The sequence below is a fragment of the Sinocyclocheilus anshuiensis genome, unplaced genomic scaffold (assembly GCF_001515605.1).
Source record: "Sinocyclocheilus anshuiensis isolate Anshui unplaced genomic scaffold, SAMN03320099.WGS_v1.1 scaffold335, whole genome shotgun sequence".
Classification (NCBI taxonomy): Eukaryota; Metazoa; Chordata; class Actinopteri; order Cypriniformes; family Cyprinidae; genus Sinocyclocheilus; species Sinocyclocheilus anshuiensis.
Window position 1 is genome coordinate 1,161,500 of NW_015548239.1, and position 16,620 is coordinate 1,178,119.

The window sequence follows — 16,620 nt, forward strand, 5'->3', positions numbered from 1 at the left end:
TTGCTCTTTTGTTAGTTTTGACTGCTTTTATTGTCCTCATTTGTAAGTCGCTTTGGATAAAAGCATCTGCTAAATTACTAAATATAAATGTAAAAGCCTGATACACCAAATATGATACAAAACAAACACATATGGAATCTTTTTTAAATTTGAATATTTTGTTTAAAGGTTCAATAAACTGTTACATTTCTGACTATTTCATCAGCCTTTACAGGGTTACCATAGTAAATGATGGTTTAAAACATAAAAGGAAACAAACGAACTGAGGAGCATATTTCTGCCACACAACTTATTTATTCAACAACATGTTTCTGAAACCATTATATGGATAGTTCACGAAATAATAAAAAATGATCATTATTCACTCACCCTTACGTTGTTTCAAACTTGCAAGACTTTTTTTTTTTTTTCAGAGATACACAAAAGAAGATTTTAGGCAGACTGACACCATAATGACACCTCAGTCACAATTCACTGTCATTGTATGGAAAAAGATGCACTGAAAGTCAACGGTGACTGAGGCTGTCAGACCCTCACGTTCTGCCAAACATCTTCTTTTGTGTTCCACGAAAGAAATAAAGCCATGCAGCTTTAAAGCAACACAGGGGTGATTAAATGATAACAGAAGGTGTAATTTGGGGTGAACAAACCCTTTAATGACTAACATCACGAGCAGAAACATTGTTCATTTAACAAATGGTTACATGTTTGCACACTCACCGATCCGCCGTGTTTCCTCTGGGCCTCTGTGCTCCGAGCAGCCCCTAAAAAGAAGACCAGGCAATCTGCTCAATGAGCAAAAGTGCTGCAGCAGGGCTGCAGCGCGGTACAATTGGCAAAAGCACAAATTAGGCCAGATCGTGAAGTACTGCTGTTGTTTATTTGTGGAGAGCTGGATCGGTCGGACTGCGATGCGCCATTAGAGTCGCCCCTCCTTCTCCGCCCCCAACGTCGGCGTAAAGCCTAGCGTCACACCAGAACGCCGCTCGACCAATCAGAGGTGCGCACACTGAACGTCCGTGCAGCAAACGTAGTTCCGATTGGATAAAATGAAAAAGAACGCGCGTTCTAATTGGGGACTGGTGGGCGGGGCTTCGTGGTGAGGTCGGACAGGTCTTGAATGTTAGAAATTATTTTTTGATATTCCAGCAACAGACTAATAATAATGCTTGCAATGCTTCCTTTTGAATGGAGCTTTAGACGACATCGTCTTTCACAGGGGCACACTGGAATTAAACGGATCATTTCACTTCCATTTATAGTTGGCAGTTCTTAGTAAAATACGTCAAGAACACTTTTTAGACCCTTTGAACGTAATAATCCTCACAAATGTTTTACATTCTGCCAACTTTTTTTTTCAGTGTCACCTGACGCCCGACCGTGTCATTTGGATTTTACAGAACGCAACACAAGCAAACAAGCATTTTAAAAGCGTTTTTAAAATTGTATTACCTGTGTATCAGGAACCTTCTTTATTGCAAATATAATTCAATACAAAAGAAACAAATAAAACAGAACACAGAACATACGGGGGAATACAGAGGAGAGAGGGAAAAAATAACAAATTAAAATGTACTTAAAAACCGTTCTATAATTCGATATGTCTTAAGGGTTTTTTTTATTAGAGGAGACTTTCTGAAGTGTAAATGTAGATCAGAAGCAAATATTTTGCAGCTGGGTTTAAATTTAAGGTATCTAGCTTTGTGGATATGGTATTTACCCATCATACAAATAAAGTTTAAGACATCATCTAACTCCTTATTGTCAGAAATATCAGAATGGAAAAGAACCTTACTGAGGGTATCATGAACCTGCTATTATGTCATGTAACAGATTATTTTCGAAATAAAAATAAGAAATCTCTCACTTCTGAGAGAAGTAATTCTGCACATTAGTTCTTCAAAAGTCGTGTAAAACGTTTGATTTCTTCAGGTAATAATTAAGGGAATATATTTGAGTTTTACATTTAATTTATTTGCAACGAGACTGCAACGTTTTCTCTCACCAGGAGATAGCGCTATTGTGAAGCCACCGTTCTTGACCTTTCACCGTTTGGGTGAAAAGTGGCATCAGGATGGAATCCGTTTAGAGTCCTTAAGACACGGTAGTAGCACGTCTTCTCAGAAGCATCACGTTTAGCAAAACTAGCAGAGTCGCATTTATCATATTAACTGTAGTTTCTGCCAAAATACAAACTGGTTACTACTATAAAATAATAACTAAATGATACAGGATAACCTTAAAAAGCTAAGTCAAATGTGTGAAAACATTTCACAGTCGGTAAGACAATATATATATATATATATATGGAAGAATAACACACAGCTGGACAAAATTATATTTTTAAACCTTTTTTTAATGTTCAAAATAGAGTTTTTTTATTCCAATAAAATGAAAATCTAATTAGATGGAAGCATTTACACTTCCACTTAGTAATATGCAAAGCATATATAATATAATGGCATCATGTCATAATAATATAGTAATATTGTGATACTGATTGAAAATTATTAACCACAGTCATTTCATGTTTATCTTGTCACAAACATTAGGAAATGAAGGCATAAAACTCCAAAGAGGATTCAAAGAAGAAAAAAAAGAGAATATGAGAAAGGTGAGATTTACTGGAACACAAACTGATTGAGCACCTTTAACAAAAATAAAATCAGCAAATCTCACCTAGTCTCTGGCTACAAGAAGAACACTGTGCAGAACTTCATAATTAATGTTTAAAAAGAGGTTTGTTCAAGTTGTACAAACCTTAAATGGCATCTAACGGTCTTACAGAGGGGCTAACATCCAGTTTAGGTGGGTTTCGTGAGCAAGTTTTACTACATATGAGAGCATTTAACCTGCAGTTTATCCATTCTGTGTTGTTAACATATGGTACTCTCACATTTACATGTGAATTACTTACAGTTTCCCTGTCATCACAGTTTCGTATTCATAGTTCCTCAAAATAAACATTGTGGCATCCCAACAGTCTTTTTCTACTTCTTAGCTGCATGACTTCTGTAGTGTTTATGGGCCTCAATGATCTCTGAAACGACAGACGGGTCATCCAGCGTGGAGACGTCCCCCAGGTTGCTCGTGTCCTGCATGGCAACCTTACGCAAGATTCTCCTCATGATTTTCCCAGAGCGTGTTTTAGGAAGACGCTTCACAACCTTAAAGAGAGAAGAGATGCTTTCACAGCTGACAAAATAAATCTCCAAACCATCTGCGCAACAGATCTGCACAGACAGTGATTTTAAAACAAAAAACAGTTCTGTGATCAGTCATAATCATTCTTTGTAAATGACATAAGAATAATATAAATCAAGGGTTAACACTGTAAAATAAGGTTCAATAAAAAAAGTCACTGATTTTACCAGGAAATTATCAGGGACAGCATATTTAGCTATTTTGGTAGCCACTAGGTGTCTCAGCTCTTCCACAACAGCTTGCTGGTTCTCAGAAGCAGATTCTTTTAAAACTACAAACGCAAATGGAACTGGTGAAAGAGAAAGACAGGAAAAGAAAGTGAGAGACATGTCAACATTTGGCAAAGTAAAATCTGATCCGCATTGATCACTGATTATGTGATGGTCAATTATGTTTATTAGTTATATGTTGTTTTCACAATGACCAAGGGTGTTGTAAAGCACACAGTGGAAGGGGTCAAAAGGTCTCTGGTTGCTGGGGGTTTTCCAGATGGCTCATGAATGAAAAAGGTGAGATTAAGAACAAATCGAGGGCTCGTCGGGAGCCTCACCTTCTCCTTTGATCTCATGGGGAATTCCGATCACTGCGGTCTCAGGAACATCTGGATGTTCATCCTGGTAACAGAGGAACACACATGCTCAACCAAAAGTTTGATTCTACACCACCATTCAAAAGTTTGTGGTCAGTAAGATGTTTTTGAAAAAAGTCTCTTATGCTCACCAAGGCTGCATTTGTTTGATCAAAAAAATCAGTAAAACAGTAAACAGTTATTTTGAACGGTAATAATATTTTTCAAAATATTACTATTTTAATATAGATTATATAGTTATTCCTGTGATGCAAAGCTGAATTTTCAGTAGCTGTTACTCCAGTCGTCATTATTTCTTCTTATTAATAATGTAAAAAATAGTGCTGCTTAATTTTCAGGATTCTTTGATGAATAGAAAGTTCAAAAGAACAGCATTTATTTGAAATGGAAATCTTTTTCAACATTACAAATGTATTTAGTCATTTTTTAATTAAATAGAAAAAAAAAAAATCTTAAGGCCTGTTCACACCAAAGACGATAACGATAAAGATATAGTTCTATAAATCGTTCTCAATATTATAGAATAGCAGAGTCCACACCACAGCTATAACGATAAAGGCGTCATTGGAATCACTTTCAGAACGATTTTTTCCAGCTGATGAATGATAAAAACATTGACAGCCAATCAGAATCAATCCTGCTATAACAAGCTCGAGAATTTAAAGCGGCAGACGAGTATGCGCTTGGAATAAACAGACGATATTGTCCGCTGGTGTGGATGCTAATATAGTTATCTTTATAGTTATCATTCTTGGTGTGAACAGGCTTTTACTGACCCCAAATTTTAGAGTAACAGTAGTGTATTTGCACAGCTCTGTAAATACAGACTCTCTATAGAACAGTTTTTGGGCTCAAGAATGCTGAATTATGCTTGTGATAAAGGATCTTGGGGTCTCACCAGTGCATCTTCTATCTCAGCAGTGCCCAGCCGATGCCCACTGATATTAATGACGTCATCCATCCGCCCTGTGATCTGATAGTAACCGTCTTCAGTGCGGTACGCCCCATCACCCGTAAAATACTGACCTATGACAGTTTACACCATTATACTAGCTTATACCTCTGATCACTATCATGTTAACTTTATTTGAAACTTTTTATGGAGTAAAAATTGAAATGGAGTTAGTACAATCTTCAACAACAAAAGGCACATTTGAAAAATCCAAACAGATTATTTTGACATTTTCCCAGCTAGGGCTTGCTAACGTTCCTCTCATGCCCTCGCATTGAAGTCAAAGTCAAAAAGAACAGTTAAATAATTCAACAAGTATCCCAACTTTTCTGTTTCATAACTTTCATAGCAAGAAGGAGCTTCAAGAGCCTCTGGGGTCTTGCTCACCTTGGTACGGTTTAAAATATGCATCCATGAATCTCTGGTGGTCTCCAAATATGGTTCTGGCCATTCCAGGCCAAGGCTGGCTGATGCACAGAGCTCCACTGACATCATTTCCCGTTATTATCTGTCCCTGTTAATAAAGCAAAATTGATTATTCTACATTACAAAAACACGTGCACTGAGAGGTCCTGTCTCTCCTTGGTTGATCTTAATGGGAGGGGGTAAAAATCTATTTGAATAGCCCTGGAGGGTAACAAAAGAGCATCTCAGAGGAGATTGGATGTGTTCCAGCACGCATTATTACTCTTTTTTTTCCAGCTGCAGTAGAGAATTTGAGGGCTCAAAGTTCATCACTGTCTGTCACACAAAGCTTTCTTTAATCACAGCAGGAGAGGCTGGACGCATGGATCCAGGCAGAGCCAGGCGGAGCAAAAGACAAATATAACCCATGTTTAGGTCTGATTAGGACAGTCTGCTAGCAAGTATCTAGAACAGTTGTTAACTATACAAGAAAAACCAGGAAGTAAAGAGCTAATTAGAATTAATTTGTCGTAATTGACTTAATATTTCACAATGTGACTTTGTTTCACAACTGTAACTTTATATATCACACTGGGACATTACATATAACGACTGTGACTTTATTTGTTATAACTGACAAGTCTCACAGTGTGAGTTTGTATTTTACATTATGCCTCTGTATCTCTAAACAGTCACTTTTTTATGATTGTGACTTTTTAATTTCACAGATTACTACTATATTTCACACTTGTGCCTATTTCTTGCAAATGGGGCTTTATATCTTACAATCTCACAAATGTCTTTTTATTTCACAATTGTACCCATTTTTCAGTTTATGACTATATCTCACAATTGTGCTTTATTTTCTATAATTGCAGCTTTATATCTCACAATTATGACTTTTTATTTCACAGCTATACTTTTTTATTTTAGACAACTATATCTCATGGTTGCACTTTTATTTCTAACAATTATGACTTAATTTGCGATTTTAACTTTATTTCAGATTATGTCTATATCTTACAATTGCAAATTTATTTCTCACAATTATGAAATTTTATTTTACAATTTTACATTTATATTTTAGATTATTATATCTCAACTGAAACTTCATTCCTCACAATTATGACTTTTTCCAAAATTGTAACTTTATATTTTATAATATTACTACATCTTACAATTGTCAATTTCTATTTCAGATTACAACTATATCTCACAATCGCTACTTTATTTCTTGCAATTTCCTTGCAATGTCACTTCATATCTGACAGCTGTGACAAGTGACCAAGCAGTGAGTCAGGACACAAATAAACAAGTATAGATCACCTTCTCCCCGAGTAGTGCCGGCTGGATGCCAAAAAAGGGTCTCATAGCCATGGCAGGCCGGATCTCTGCTCCTGGTTCAGCTGGGAGTGGGGCAATACACACCCCGCCGGTTTCTGAAGAGAGAGAGCCCAGTGAATCATCTATTTATTTCTGAATAACATCACACATGGTGTAAATCATCCCATCAGTGCTGCCAATCTAAGGATTACGGGTACGATACTCAGACAAGAAGAGATGCAGCAATTGACAGTCTCATGCAGAGTTAATTTTACCTGTCTGCCACCATGTGTCCACCAGAGGGCACCGTCCATCCCCGACCACATTATGGAACCATTCCCATGCCTCGTGATTAATGGGCTCTCCAACTGCCAACAGATCACACATTCACATGGTCATTTATATAGACAAATTCATTGACCAAAACACTGCACTTAAAAACTTGTCTCTAAGTTGATTTGATCGAGTGACTTGGCAATTCAAGGAAATCTTAGCCCTATCTTTTCAACTGACAGGCCCTAAACGGAAAAACAAAACCCAGACCGGCTGCGCACACAATCTAGTGTCCTTGATGTTTGGCACAAAGTCAGATTTTCCATTGTTGATCTCAAAGGCTGTGTGACTAGACTCATTAAAAATCATCCAGAGTAAGCAGGCTAAATTTTAACTGTGGCTGAACTCTCTCCCATAAAGAGCTGACTATACCATGGTGGCGGAAGTACAATTTCTGGGCTGGTAAAACAAAGGTCTGAAAAGGGTGACCCACATTGAAAAGCCGACTAGTTCCCCTTCCCCATCGTGCCCTTGCAATGCACTTATCCCTCTTATGACAGAAAGTATCCCCCTGAAGTAACCTGGGGGTAATTAAAACAATGTTTTTTGATAACAGGTCAATTTTATTTTTGTTTGATGTGTGGAAAAGCTAAGGAGGTATATCAAATAATATAGTAAGCAATTGTAGATAAAATGGGAATGTGTTTAATATACACTACCCTTCAAAAGTTTGTGGATGGTAAGTATCTTATGCTCACCAAGTCTGCATTTATTTGATCAAAAATACAGTAAAAACGGTAAAAATGTGAAATATTACAATTTAAACAAACTGTTAGAACTGTTAGTCTTCAGTGTTACATGATCCTTCAGATATCATTCTAATATGCTGATTTGATGCTCAAGAAATATTTCTTATTATTATGAATGTTAAAAACAGTTGTGATGCTTAATATTTTTGTAGAAACCATAATACATTTTTCAGGATTCTCTGATGAATGTAAAGTTCAAAAGAACAGCAAATAGAATTTTCTTAGCATTATAAATGTCTTTATCACTTTTGATCAATTTAATGCATCCTTGCAAATAAATGTTTTCTTTTTAAAATCTTATTGACCCCAAACTTTTCAATGGTAGCGTACTATACCAAAAATATAATATACCTCCAAAACATTACAATACAATATCTGTATTTATTTATTTGCATTTATTTACTAAACCTCTGTAGTCTCACCAGATGCAAGTGTCTTCAGTGATGACCTGTCATATTTCTTCACCCAGTTTTCCTCATATTTCAGAAGTAATCTGATGGCAGTAGGAGCTCCATAAAACTGATTTATTCTTAACCTTTGAACTGTCTCCCAGTAACGACCTAAAAACAGTCACAAAACACATTCGAACAGTCAAGACAAAGATAATGAAGAGTCTGATTTACAACCAGAGACAGCACTTCAACAGAACACATGTTATGAAACCACAAAAAAGTGTTTAAACATGAACATCAACAGTAATTATGACTACAAACGTTACACAAAAATGTTTCCTAATTGATACCTGTTTTTGAAAACCAGGTTTAAGTAGGTTTTATTAGGAGAACATCAGAGGAAATGTTTCCAGTAGAGGTTACACTGTAAAGAGTACACTGCTTTACAGCCACTCATGAGGGCTCATTTCCATTAAAATACTCTCATAAAGGCAGATAAGACTCGCTATACAGGTTAATGTGTCACATGATTTTATCTGAGATTTTATCTCATTCAATATGAAGGGCTGGGAGGGACAGCAACACTATCTGGCATGATCTAGAGGGGTCATCACCTCTATCAGAATGGATGAGAGCAGGAACATGACCGACACAACTACTAAACTTCAGAACTGAATAGCTGTGTCTCTAAAACACTCCACTAAAGAGAGAATTAAACAGGATGTGATGCATTTGGAATTTTTTTCTAATCAACTTTACTTAAATTGCTTTTATTTTTGGCAGATAAGGTGCAATGCTTTGGCAGTACAAATGCAAATTATTCATCATGCCGATAAACCATTACACTAAAACTGAAATTGAAACTGAAAAAGAGATAGTGTATGCATTATATATACTGCACGGATCATTAGTATTGGTCATTTCGCTTGATATCTCACCTGGATTAGGGTACACAGGTGTGCTCTCAAACAGAACAGATGTGGCTCCGTTACACAGGGGTCCATACACCACATAACTGTGACCCGTAATCCAACCGATGTCAGCAACACAGCCAAACACATCTCCAGGTGTGTAGTCAAACACATACTGCAACAACAGACAGGTATACAGACAAATCATAACGCTATACATCATATATATTACCAGTCAAAGGTATGGAATACATTTTTGAAAGAAAAAGAAAAAAAAAGATCATTAGTATTGGTCATTTCGCTTGATATCTCACCTGGATTAGGGTACACAGGTGTGCTCTCAAACAGAACAGATGTGGCTCCGTTACACAGGGGTCCATACACCACATAACTGTGACCCGTAATCCAACCGATGTCAGCAACACAGCCAAACACATCTCCAGGTGTGTAGTCAAACACATACTGCAACAACAGACAGGTATACAGACAAATCATAACGCTATACATCATATATATTACCAGTCAAAGGTATGGAATACATTTTTGAAAGAAAAAGAAAAAAAAATATATATATATATATATATACACACACACACATACACAAATACACATATAAATATATATTTAGTGTGACAGCATCCGTGTGATCAGAGAAGCTCAGAGACACACCTGATGTGTGAGGGAAGCGTAGAGCAGGTAACCGGCCTGTGTGTGCACGATGCCCTTGGGTTTACCTGTACTACCTGAGGTATACAGCATGAACAGCATCTCCTCGCTGTCCATGGGCTCTGGAGCACACACTGAAGACTGTCCCGCCATCACCTGACACAGACAGAAAAAGTACATTGCATTTTTTTATATATATATTATCAGCACTATCTATTATTTTTTTTTACTGTTTTATTGTGTGTATTGCTGTATAATTGGCAAATACTGTATGTAAAACAATCATACTAATAAAGTACTTTGGAATTGAAAACTGTTAAATGTAGTTGCATGACATTAATCATCACATATTGCATATAGAATGTTTTATTCTATTTATGCTGTTTTTACGCTCATTCAGTTAAAATGCAAAATCATATGTTAATCCTGTAAAGATAAGCTTGGTAAGGGGAGGATGAGGTGTGAAGTTTTTTATCATCACGGTGTGCTGGTGTCAATGTGACAAGAGGATCTATTTGATATGGATGTTGCACAACTTGCACAACTTTCCACACCTTCAAACGCAGCTGTGACTGTAGCGCTTCAGGAATTGTCTCTGGTGTTCTTCAGAACTGAATTAATAATCACTCAAGTGCAATACAGATTCACCAATCGCCTGGATATCTAATACAGGTGCACCTCAATAAATTAGAATGTCGTGGAAAAGTTCATTTATTTCAGTAATTCAACTCAACTTGTTTATTGAGATGCACCTGTATGAGTTTCGGTCCAGCAGTCAGTCAATTTTCATGCTTTCGTGCAGATATAAAAGAGTTAACTTTCAGTCACGCCCTTCGTTGTTATTGTCTTGTATTGTATGTGTTGTGTAATTTAATAATAATGTTTGTTTAGTCTAAATGGATTTTCCACTTGTTTTGCCACTGTTAATGTCAGAGACTAATGCCTTTTCTGCAAATAACAAGATACTTACCCTGCAAACAAAACAATAATCTTAAAACATAACTCTAAAGCCCATTTTAACATCATATGGAGAGTTTACCGAGGCCCAGACCAGCTTTTCTGCACAGTAATTCTGTACGTTTTTTTCTCTTCTTTTTATCACATGTAATCTAGTATTTCCTTGATCTGTCCCTACAAATAGAAGACTGTCAAACTGGTCGACATGTGACCACTATGACCAGTTCTAGACAAGGAAAAGTCCTGCCCTTGTACAGAGTGGGTGAACATCACTATAGAGACACAGGCACTTCTGGCAAGACAAAACAAGACAGGCTGTACTCATAAATTAAGTAGAAATAGAACTATACTCCTGGTTCTGTGCCCTAATTAGGTACAATTTAGGGACACATTCCTTCTCCACTTCACAAAGCTTTGCAAAAACCCTGTTTCTGGTAGATGAAACTCTACAAAGTGCAAGCCTAGCAGAATGTGACTTGCTGCGCAGATATAAAACACTTGGAAACATTTATGTATTTGATGCTTAGGCAAATGTAAACCGTTTTAATATCCTACTTATTCTAAAGCATTTCTCCTTTGTTGCAGACCATCCCTATTGTTGAGTCCTGACAGAGGTATATAAAAACCAAATAAAAAAATTGGCTTTCTAATCTGTACACTGCAGGAGGTCACTGCTATATGATTTACCTCATCTAATGAAATGTCTAGTTTGCCCATCGGCACGCTATTGTTAGTTCTCTTGGCCACAAACACATGCCGGACAGACGGACAGCTCTTCACTGCTTTATCCACCGTGGACTTCAGATCGAAGATACGGCCGCCCCTCACACCTTGGTTGCATGTGATGACAAACTTGCACTGGGCTGTGTATGGAAGAGAAAGAAAAAAATTAAACACACACTATCCAGTCAATGTACAATAACTGATACAGCCAATGAGCTAACATACTTGGAGCTAAATTTATATATGATGGCTCTGCATGTGTAAATACACTTCATTTTAGGTCAATTTTAAGAACGCATTTAATAAGTTCACTATATTTTTAAGAAACCTGTTTCAACCGAACCGCTGTCTTTGGATGTTATTTGTTCATAATAAGATCAGAAAGAAACATCTGCTCAGTGTCTGCTGTATTAAATAAGATAATGAATGGCCTCTCTAAGAACAAACACCCTCTGAAACTTATCTCTGTCCAGACCATCACGTACACACACACACATATCCCAAAATACACAGGGTTTTTGTTTAGCTAACTAGCTTTCCCTAATTTAGTGTGACTCTTCAGTCGAGCTCAGCATTCCAGGAAAGTATACAGGAACTTTAGTAGAATTTAATAACCAGTAGAGGACTTTAATCTGTGTAGTTACGTTTAATAGTCAGCAAAAAACTAAATTGACCATGTTAATGTTTTAATACAATTTCAATGTGCTTGGCACTGATAAATTGTATACAATAAACACAATTTATCAGTGCGCATAAAAAGTCTTCACAAATTTTCACCAAAATATAATAACTTGCTCTGCCACTGAAGTGACTTGACTGATGTCACCAAGCCCATTTTTATTTCTATTATATTTCTATAGAAATCTACACTACTGTTCAACAGTTTGGGGTTTTTCTAATGTTTTTGAAAGAAGTCTCTTTTGCTCACCAAGGTTACATTTATTTTATACCTGCAGAAATGCAGAAAAAGTTTTATTACATTTTAAAAGAACTGTTATATTTGAATATGTTTTAAAATATAATTTATGTTGATTGTGAAGCTGAATTTTCATGAGCCATTACTCCAGTGTCACATGATCATCCTTCAGAAAAAGAAAAAAAAAACATACTGACCCCAGACTTTTGAACAGTAAATTAAAACAGTTTCTATAAACTTCCACTTTTAACTAACCATTTAACATTTGCCAAATCTTTGTCATTAAATATCCTCCTAAAACATGTTGTGAATGCCATTTCGTGCTTCCTTTAAAAAGACCAGAAATTAAAGCAACTGACCCTTCGCTAAACCCCACCCTAAACCATTACTGACCAATCCTGCCTAAGCAACTGTTGCCATGCATCATTTTCTCAGACAAGCTTTTGCACATCTTGAACGTCTGTTTGTTCAGACAGTTTCAAACACAACTTTACAAAAATGATTTAAAAAAAAATACAAGAGCATGTTTTTCTAGATCACTTTTAAATCTTTCGCCGCCATTGACGAGTTATCTCGTCTTTTAGAAGACAACGTGGGCCAAAGACGAGTTTTTACGGCTTTTCGTGTTTTCACTGTTATACACTAGGGGGCGCTATTACACATCTTCTGAACGAGTACAAAACCTCCCGAACAAAAACACGTGTACAGGACGGAGAAACGAGCGATCTCTTATGTAAACAGATGCATATGAAAAATAATGCGATCATCACCAATGGCAGCATATAAATGAAAACATAATGTTACGGAGTAAAATGTTGATCCAGGAAATGGTATATGTCTGTGCAAGCTTTGGAGGTGTTGATAGAAGCGATTTACTGGATTTATGCTTTGATAATCGTACTGAATATTACCCAGATGTAGTTTTTGATAAAAATGTGATTTTCTCAAGCTAGATTAAAACTGATTTTTTTTGTTTAAAAGTAGAGGCTCTGATCTTTATTTTGGTGTATTGCATATTCAAATATTCATACAGCAAAATATTCTGGAGGCCATCAAATTTTAGTGAAAATCATCAAAATCGCTGGCGGTGGCTGGCAACTTTTTTCCAAAATACTGGCGGGGAAAGACTGAGAGGATATAATAAGCAGTATAACTGACCTAAGCTTGAATTATTGTGTAAATTTTGTTCATTTAAAATCCTCATGGTCAGATAGCCATTTTGTTCAGTTTATCTCAGAAAAGATCTCCACATTCCTTGAAATCAATTCTACAGAAGGGATTTCTGCATCTTTACTTTGGGAAACGCTCAAAGTAATTTCTCGTTCTGCTTATATTAAGAAGTTGCGTAATAAAATGCTTTTTGAACTTTCTGAACAAATTGGTAAACTAGACCAGATCATTTCTTATATAATGAAAGTTTTTTTTTTTCCCAATTTGAATATAACCTTCTTTCCACCACCCATGACACAATTTTTATGAGTTCGGTGATAAACCAGGTAAAAGCACTGGCACTACAACTTAGACTTAAAACTGCAAAAAAATGTATCACCCAAGAAGGCAATATTGTATTAGACTCCCAAGAAATTAATAATGAATTTAAATCTTTTTTACTCCTCATTGTATCAGTCAGACTCCCTTAAAGATCCTAATGTTACCAGTAGTTTTTTTTTTATATATATATAAATCTCAACATTCCTCAAATTAATAGTGAATCAAAAGCCAAATTGGATGAACCTATTAGTTTAGCTGAAATTTTGCAATCTATTGCACAAATGCAGAGTGGAGTCCAGATGGCTTTCCCGCAGAGTTTTTTTAAAAGTTTTCCCCACTGCTTCTCTCTGTCTTTGAAGAATCTCTAAATAATGGTGGTCTCCCTCCTTCTTTGCGCCAAGCATCAATCTCTTTCAAGTTAGAAACTGTTATTTATTCATCATTCATCCAGAACAAAATGGCTTGATAAACTATAGACAGGGCTTTTTAATCTCAGAAGGTTTATGAACATAATTTACACTTCAGTCTGACTCATTTGTGCCTGAGGCCTTAGTCTCTTTCGATGCAGAGAAGGCATTCAATCGTGTTGAGTGGGACTATTTATTCTATACATTAAAAAAAATTGGGTTTGGTGATAAATTTGTGTCCTGGGTAAAACTTAATTTCTCTCTATGCAGATGACGTGCTGTTATCTGTTTCAGATCCAGAAACCTGTCTTTCCTATGTCTTGAATGTTCTAAGACAGTTCAGTGGTGTCCCAGGTTATAAATTTAACTTGCATAATTAAAGGGGTCATATGATGCGATTTCAATTTTTCCTTTCTCTTTGGAGTGTTACGAGCTCTTGGTACATAAAGAAGATCTGTAAAGTTGCAAAGACTAAAGTCTCAAATACAAAGAGATATTCTTTATAAAAGTTAAGAGTCAGCCACACCTACCTAAAACGGTTCGTTCTAACGCCCCCACATAGCTACCTCACTATGTGGGAAGATTTGCATAACGCCACCCAAATGTTCACGCAAAGAAAGAAGGCGTAACTTTTATCTACTGTAAGTGGACAACTGTCCCACTTTCTCTTGCAGACAGAATCAATACTATAAAAATTAATATTCTTCCTAAAAAATGTTTTAATTGTTTTAAAGTATTCCAGTTTTCATACCAAAAACATTCTTTAAGACTTTAGATCAAGTGATTTCTGATTTTACTTGGAACGGAGGCCCAATAAGAATCCAGAAATAATTTGTTAAACAACCTAAAAAACTAGGGGTTTTTTTATGCTCTTCGTTACCATTAAAGACATCCAATTATTCTTCCAACCCTTTAGTACTACACAGCCTTCAAATTTGGAAACAATTCAGAAAACATTCTGGTTTTCAGGCAATGTCAGGCCTGTCTCCTATAAAAAATCCTTATTTTTTACCCTCTATTTCAGATGGATCTTTCGCATTATGGTTTAGAAGGGGCATTGTAATGTAAATATTAATGATCTTTTCCATGAGAATATATTAGTTACATTTTCTTTTCTATCAGAAAAATTGAATGTTCCCAAAGCCCCCCTTTTTTTTCCCCGATATCTTCAGACTCGTGAATTTACAAGAAATACATTTTATCATTTCCCTTATGCACTTCCTAAACAAGAGATTGATCAGGTTTTAGAAACAAAACTCTGTAAAGGTACTGTCTCCAATATTTGCAAAACATTTTTTTCATTTATTATGCAGTCAGGCTCTTCACCCCTCTCTAAAATAAAACAGAATTAGGAATCAGATCTGAACCATGTATTCACAGACGAGGAATGGTCCAAAGCCCTTTGCCGTGTACATACCGCCTCTATTTGTGCTCGTCATTCTCTTATACAGTTTAAGTTGTTGCATAGAGTGTATTGGGCAAAGGCCAAATTCTCTAAAATCAACTCTGGTTTTGAGCCAACATGTGATCGGCGTCGACAAGCTCCAGCTACTCTTTATCATAACTTTTGGCTTTGCCCAGCATTGACCTCTTTCTGGGCATCAATTTACAAGTCAATTTCTGAATGTTTTATTTTAGATATTGAACCATGCCCTCTTGCTAGCATTATTTGGACTCCACCCCTCAAATATTTCCTTGTCACCCTCACAGTCAAATGCACTCACCTTCTGCTTGATAATTGCTAAAAGGCTTATATTACTGAACTGGAAAAATCCTTTGCCACCCAGCTACTTTCATTGGATGCACGACCTGATGCAGCTTATTCAAATAGAAAAAGATCAGATTTACAATAATTGGCAATATAGAAAAATGTCACACTACTTGACAACCCTTCTTGTCACATTTAAAAAAATATATATTAAAGGAAGAGGTGAGAAAATAAGAAAACCCCTTTTTTTATACCTGGGCTTTACGATTTATTTCCCTTGCCCCTGATTTATTAATAAATGGAGAGCACAGAGGAAAAAAAATATTGTTGGAAGTGTTTATGAACTTAGGTGCAAGTCATTCCCCAACCCCCTCCCCCCCCTTTTTTTTTTACTGCTGCATTTTATGTATATATTCGTATTTCACTCTAGCCCGCCGTGTGTTTCGTTGTGAAAGACAAACTACTTTGTTTGGCCTTCCAAAAGTTGTAAAGTTAAGTTGTATTTACAACACTGTTCCAGAACAGTTTAACCCAAATATTCAGATGTGTGCAGAACATTTTATGAACCCCCTCCCCCCCTTTTTTTTTTACTGCTGCATTTTATGTATATATTCGTATTTACTTATTTATTTTTATTGCTTTTTTTCTTTATTATTATTATTATTAATTTTTTTCTTATTTGTTTGTTTTTTGTATTGTTCTTGCTAACATTTATAAATCTATTTTGTGTTTGACTCAGAGAGTAAAGAAGTTTTTTACTAATTTAATTTGGATCTCTGTTGATAGATTGAAACAATTGCTGTTCTATTGACTTTTTCATTTAAGAACCTTTTTGTCTAAATGGTTCCATAAAGAACCTTTAACATCTGAAGAACCTTTCTGTTTCACAAAAGG

The 16,620-nt window shown here is 36.0% G+C and overlaps 2 protein-coding genes across 4 annotated transcripts in view; both read right to left on the reverse strand.

Moving 5' to 3' along the window:
* The window catches only part of LOC107654856 (wings apart-like protein homolog), a 27,591-nt gene extending 26,655 nt beyond the window's left edge, over positions 1 to 936 (reverse strand). For all 3 annotated transcript variants that reach the window (XM_016442140.1, XM_016442139.1, XM_016442142.1), the window contains exon 1: positions 721 to 936. The gene's annotated coding sequence lies outside the window, so the exon portion shown is untranslated. The remainder of the gene's footprint in view (positions 1 to 720) is intronic.
* Positions 937 to 2,440: 1,504 nt separating this feature from the next.
* Positions 2,441 to 16,620, reverse strand: part of LOC107654857 (acetyl-coenzyme A synthetase 2-like, mitochondrial) — a 23,473-nt gene continuing 9,293 nt past the window's right edge. The window contains exons 4-14 of the mRNA XM_016442143.1: positions 11,169 to 11,344; positions 9,528 to 9,680; positions 9,173 to 9,320; positions 7,978 to 8,115; positions 6,749 to 6,841; positions 6,477 to 6,589; positions 5,133 to 5,259; positions 4,692 to 4,819; positions 3,755 to 3,818; positions 3,372 to 3,493; positions 2,441 to 3,167 (exon numbers count right to left, since the gene is read on the reverse strand). Coding sequence (XP_016297629.1) covers positions 2,991 to 3,167; positions 3,372 to 3,493; positions 3,755 to 3,818; positions 4,692 to 4,819; positions 5,133 to 5,259; positions 6,477 to 6,589; positions 6,749 to 6,841; positions 7,978 to 8,115; positions 9,173 to 9,320; positions 9,528 to 9,680; positions 11,169 to 11,344 — 1,439 coding nt within the window. The 3' untranslated portion in view covers positions 2,441 to 2,990. The remainder of the gene's footprint in view (positions 3,168 to 3,371; positions 3,494 to 3,754; positions 3,819 to 4,691; positions 4,820 to 5,132; positions 5,260 to 6,476; positions 6,590 to 6,748; positions 6,842 to 7,977; positions 8,116 to 9,172; positions 9,321 to 9,527; positions 9,681 to 11,168; positions 11,345 to 16,620) is intronic.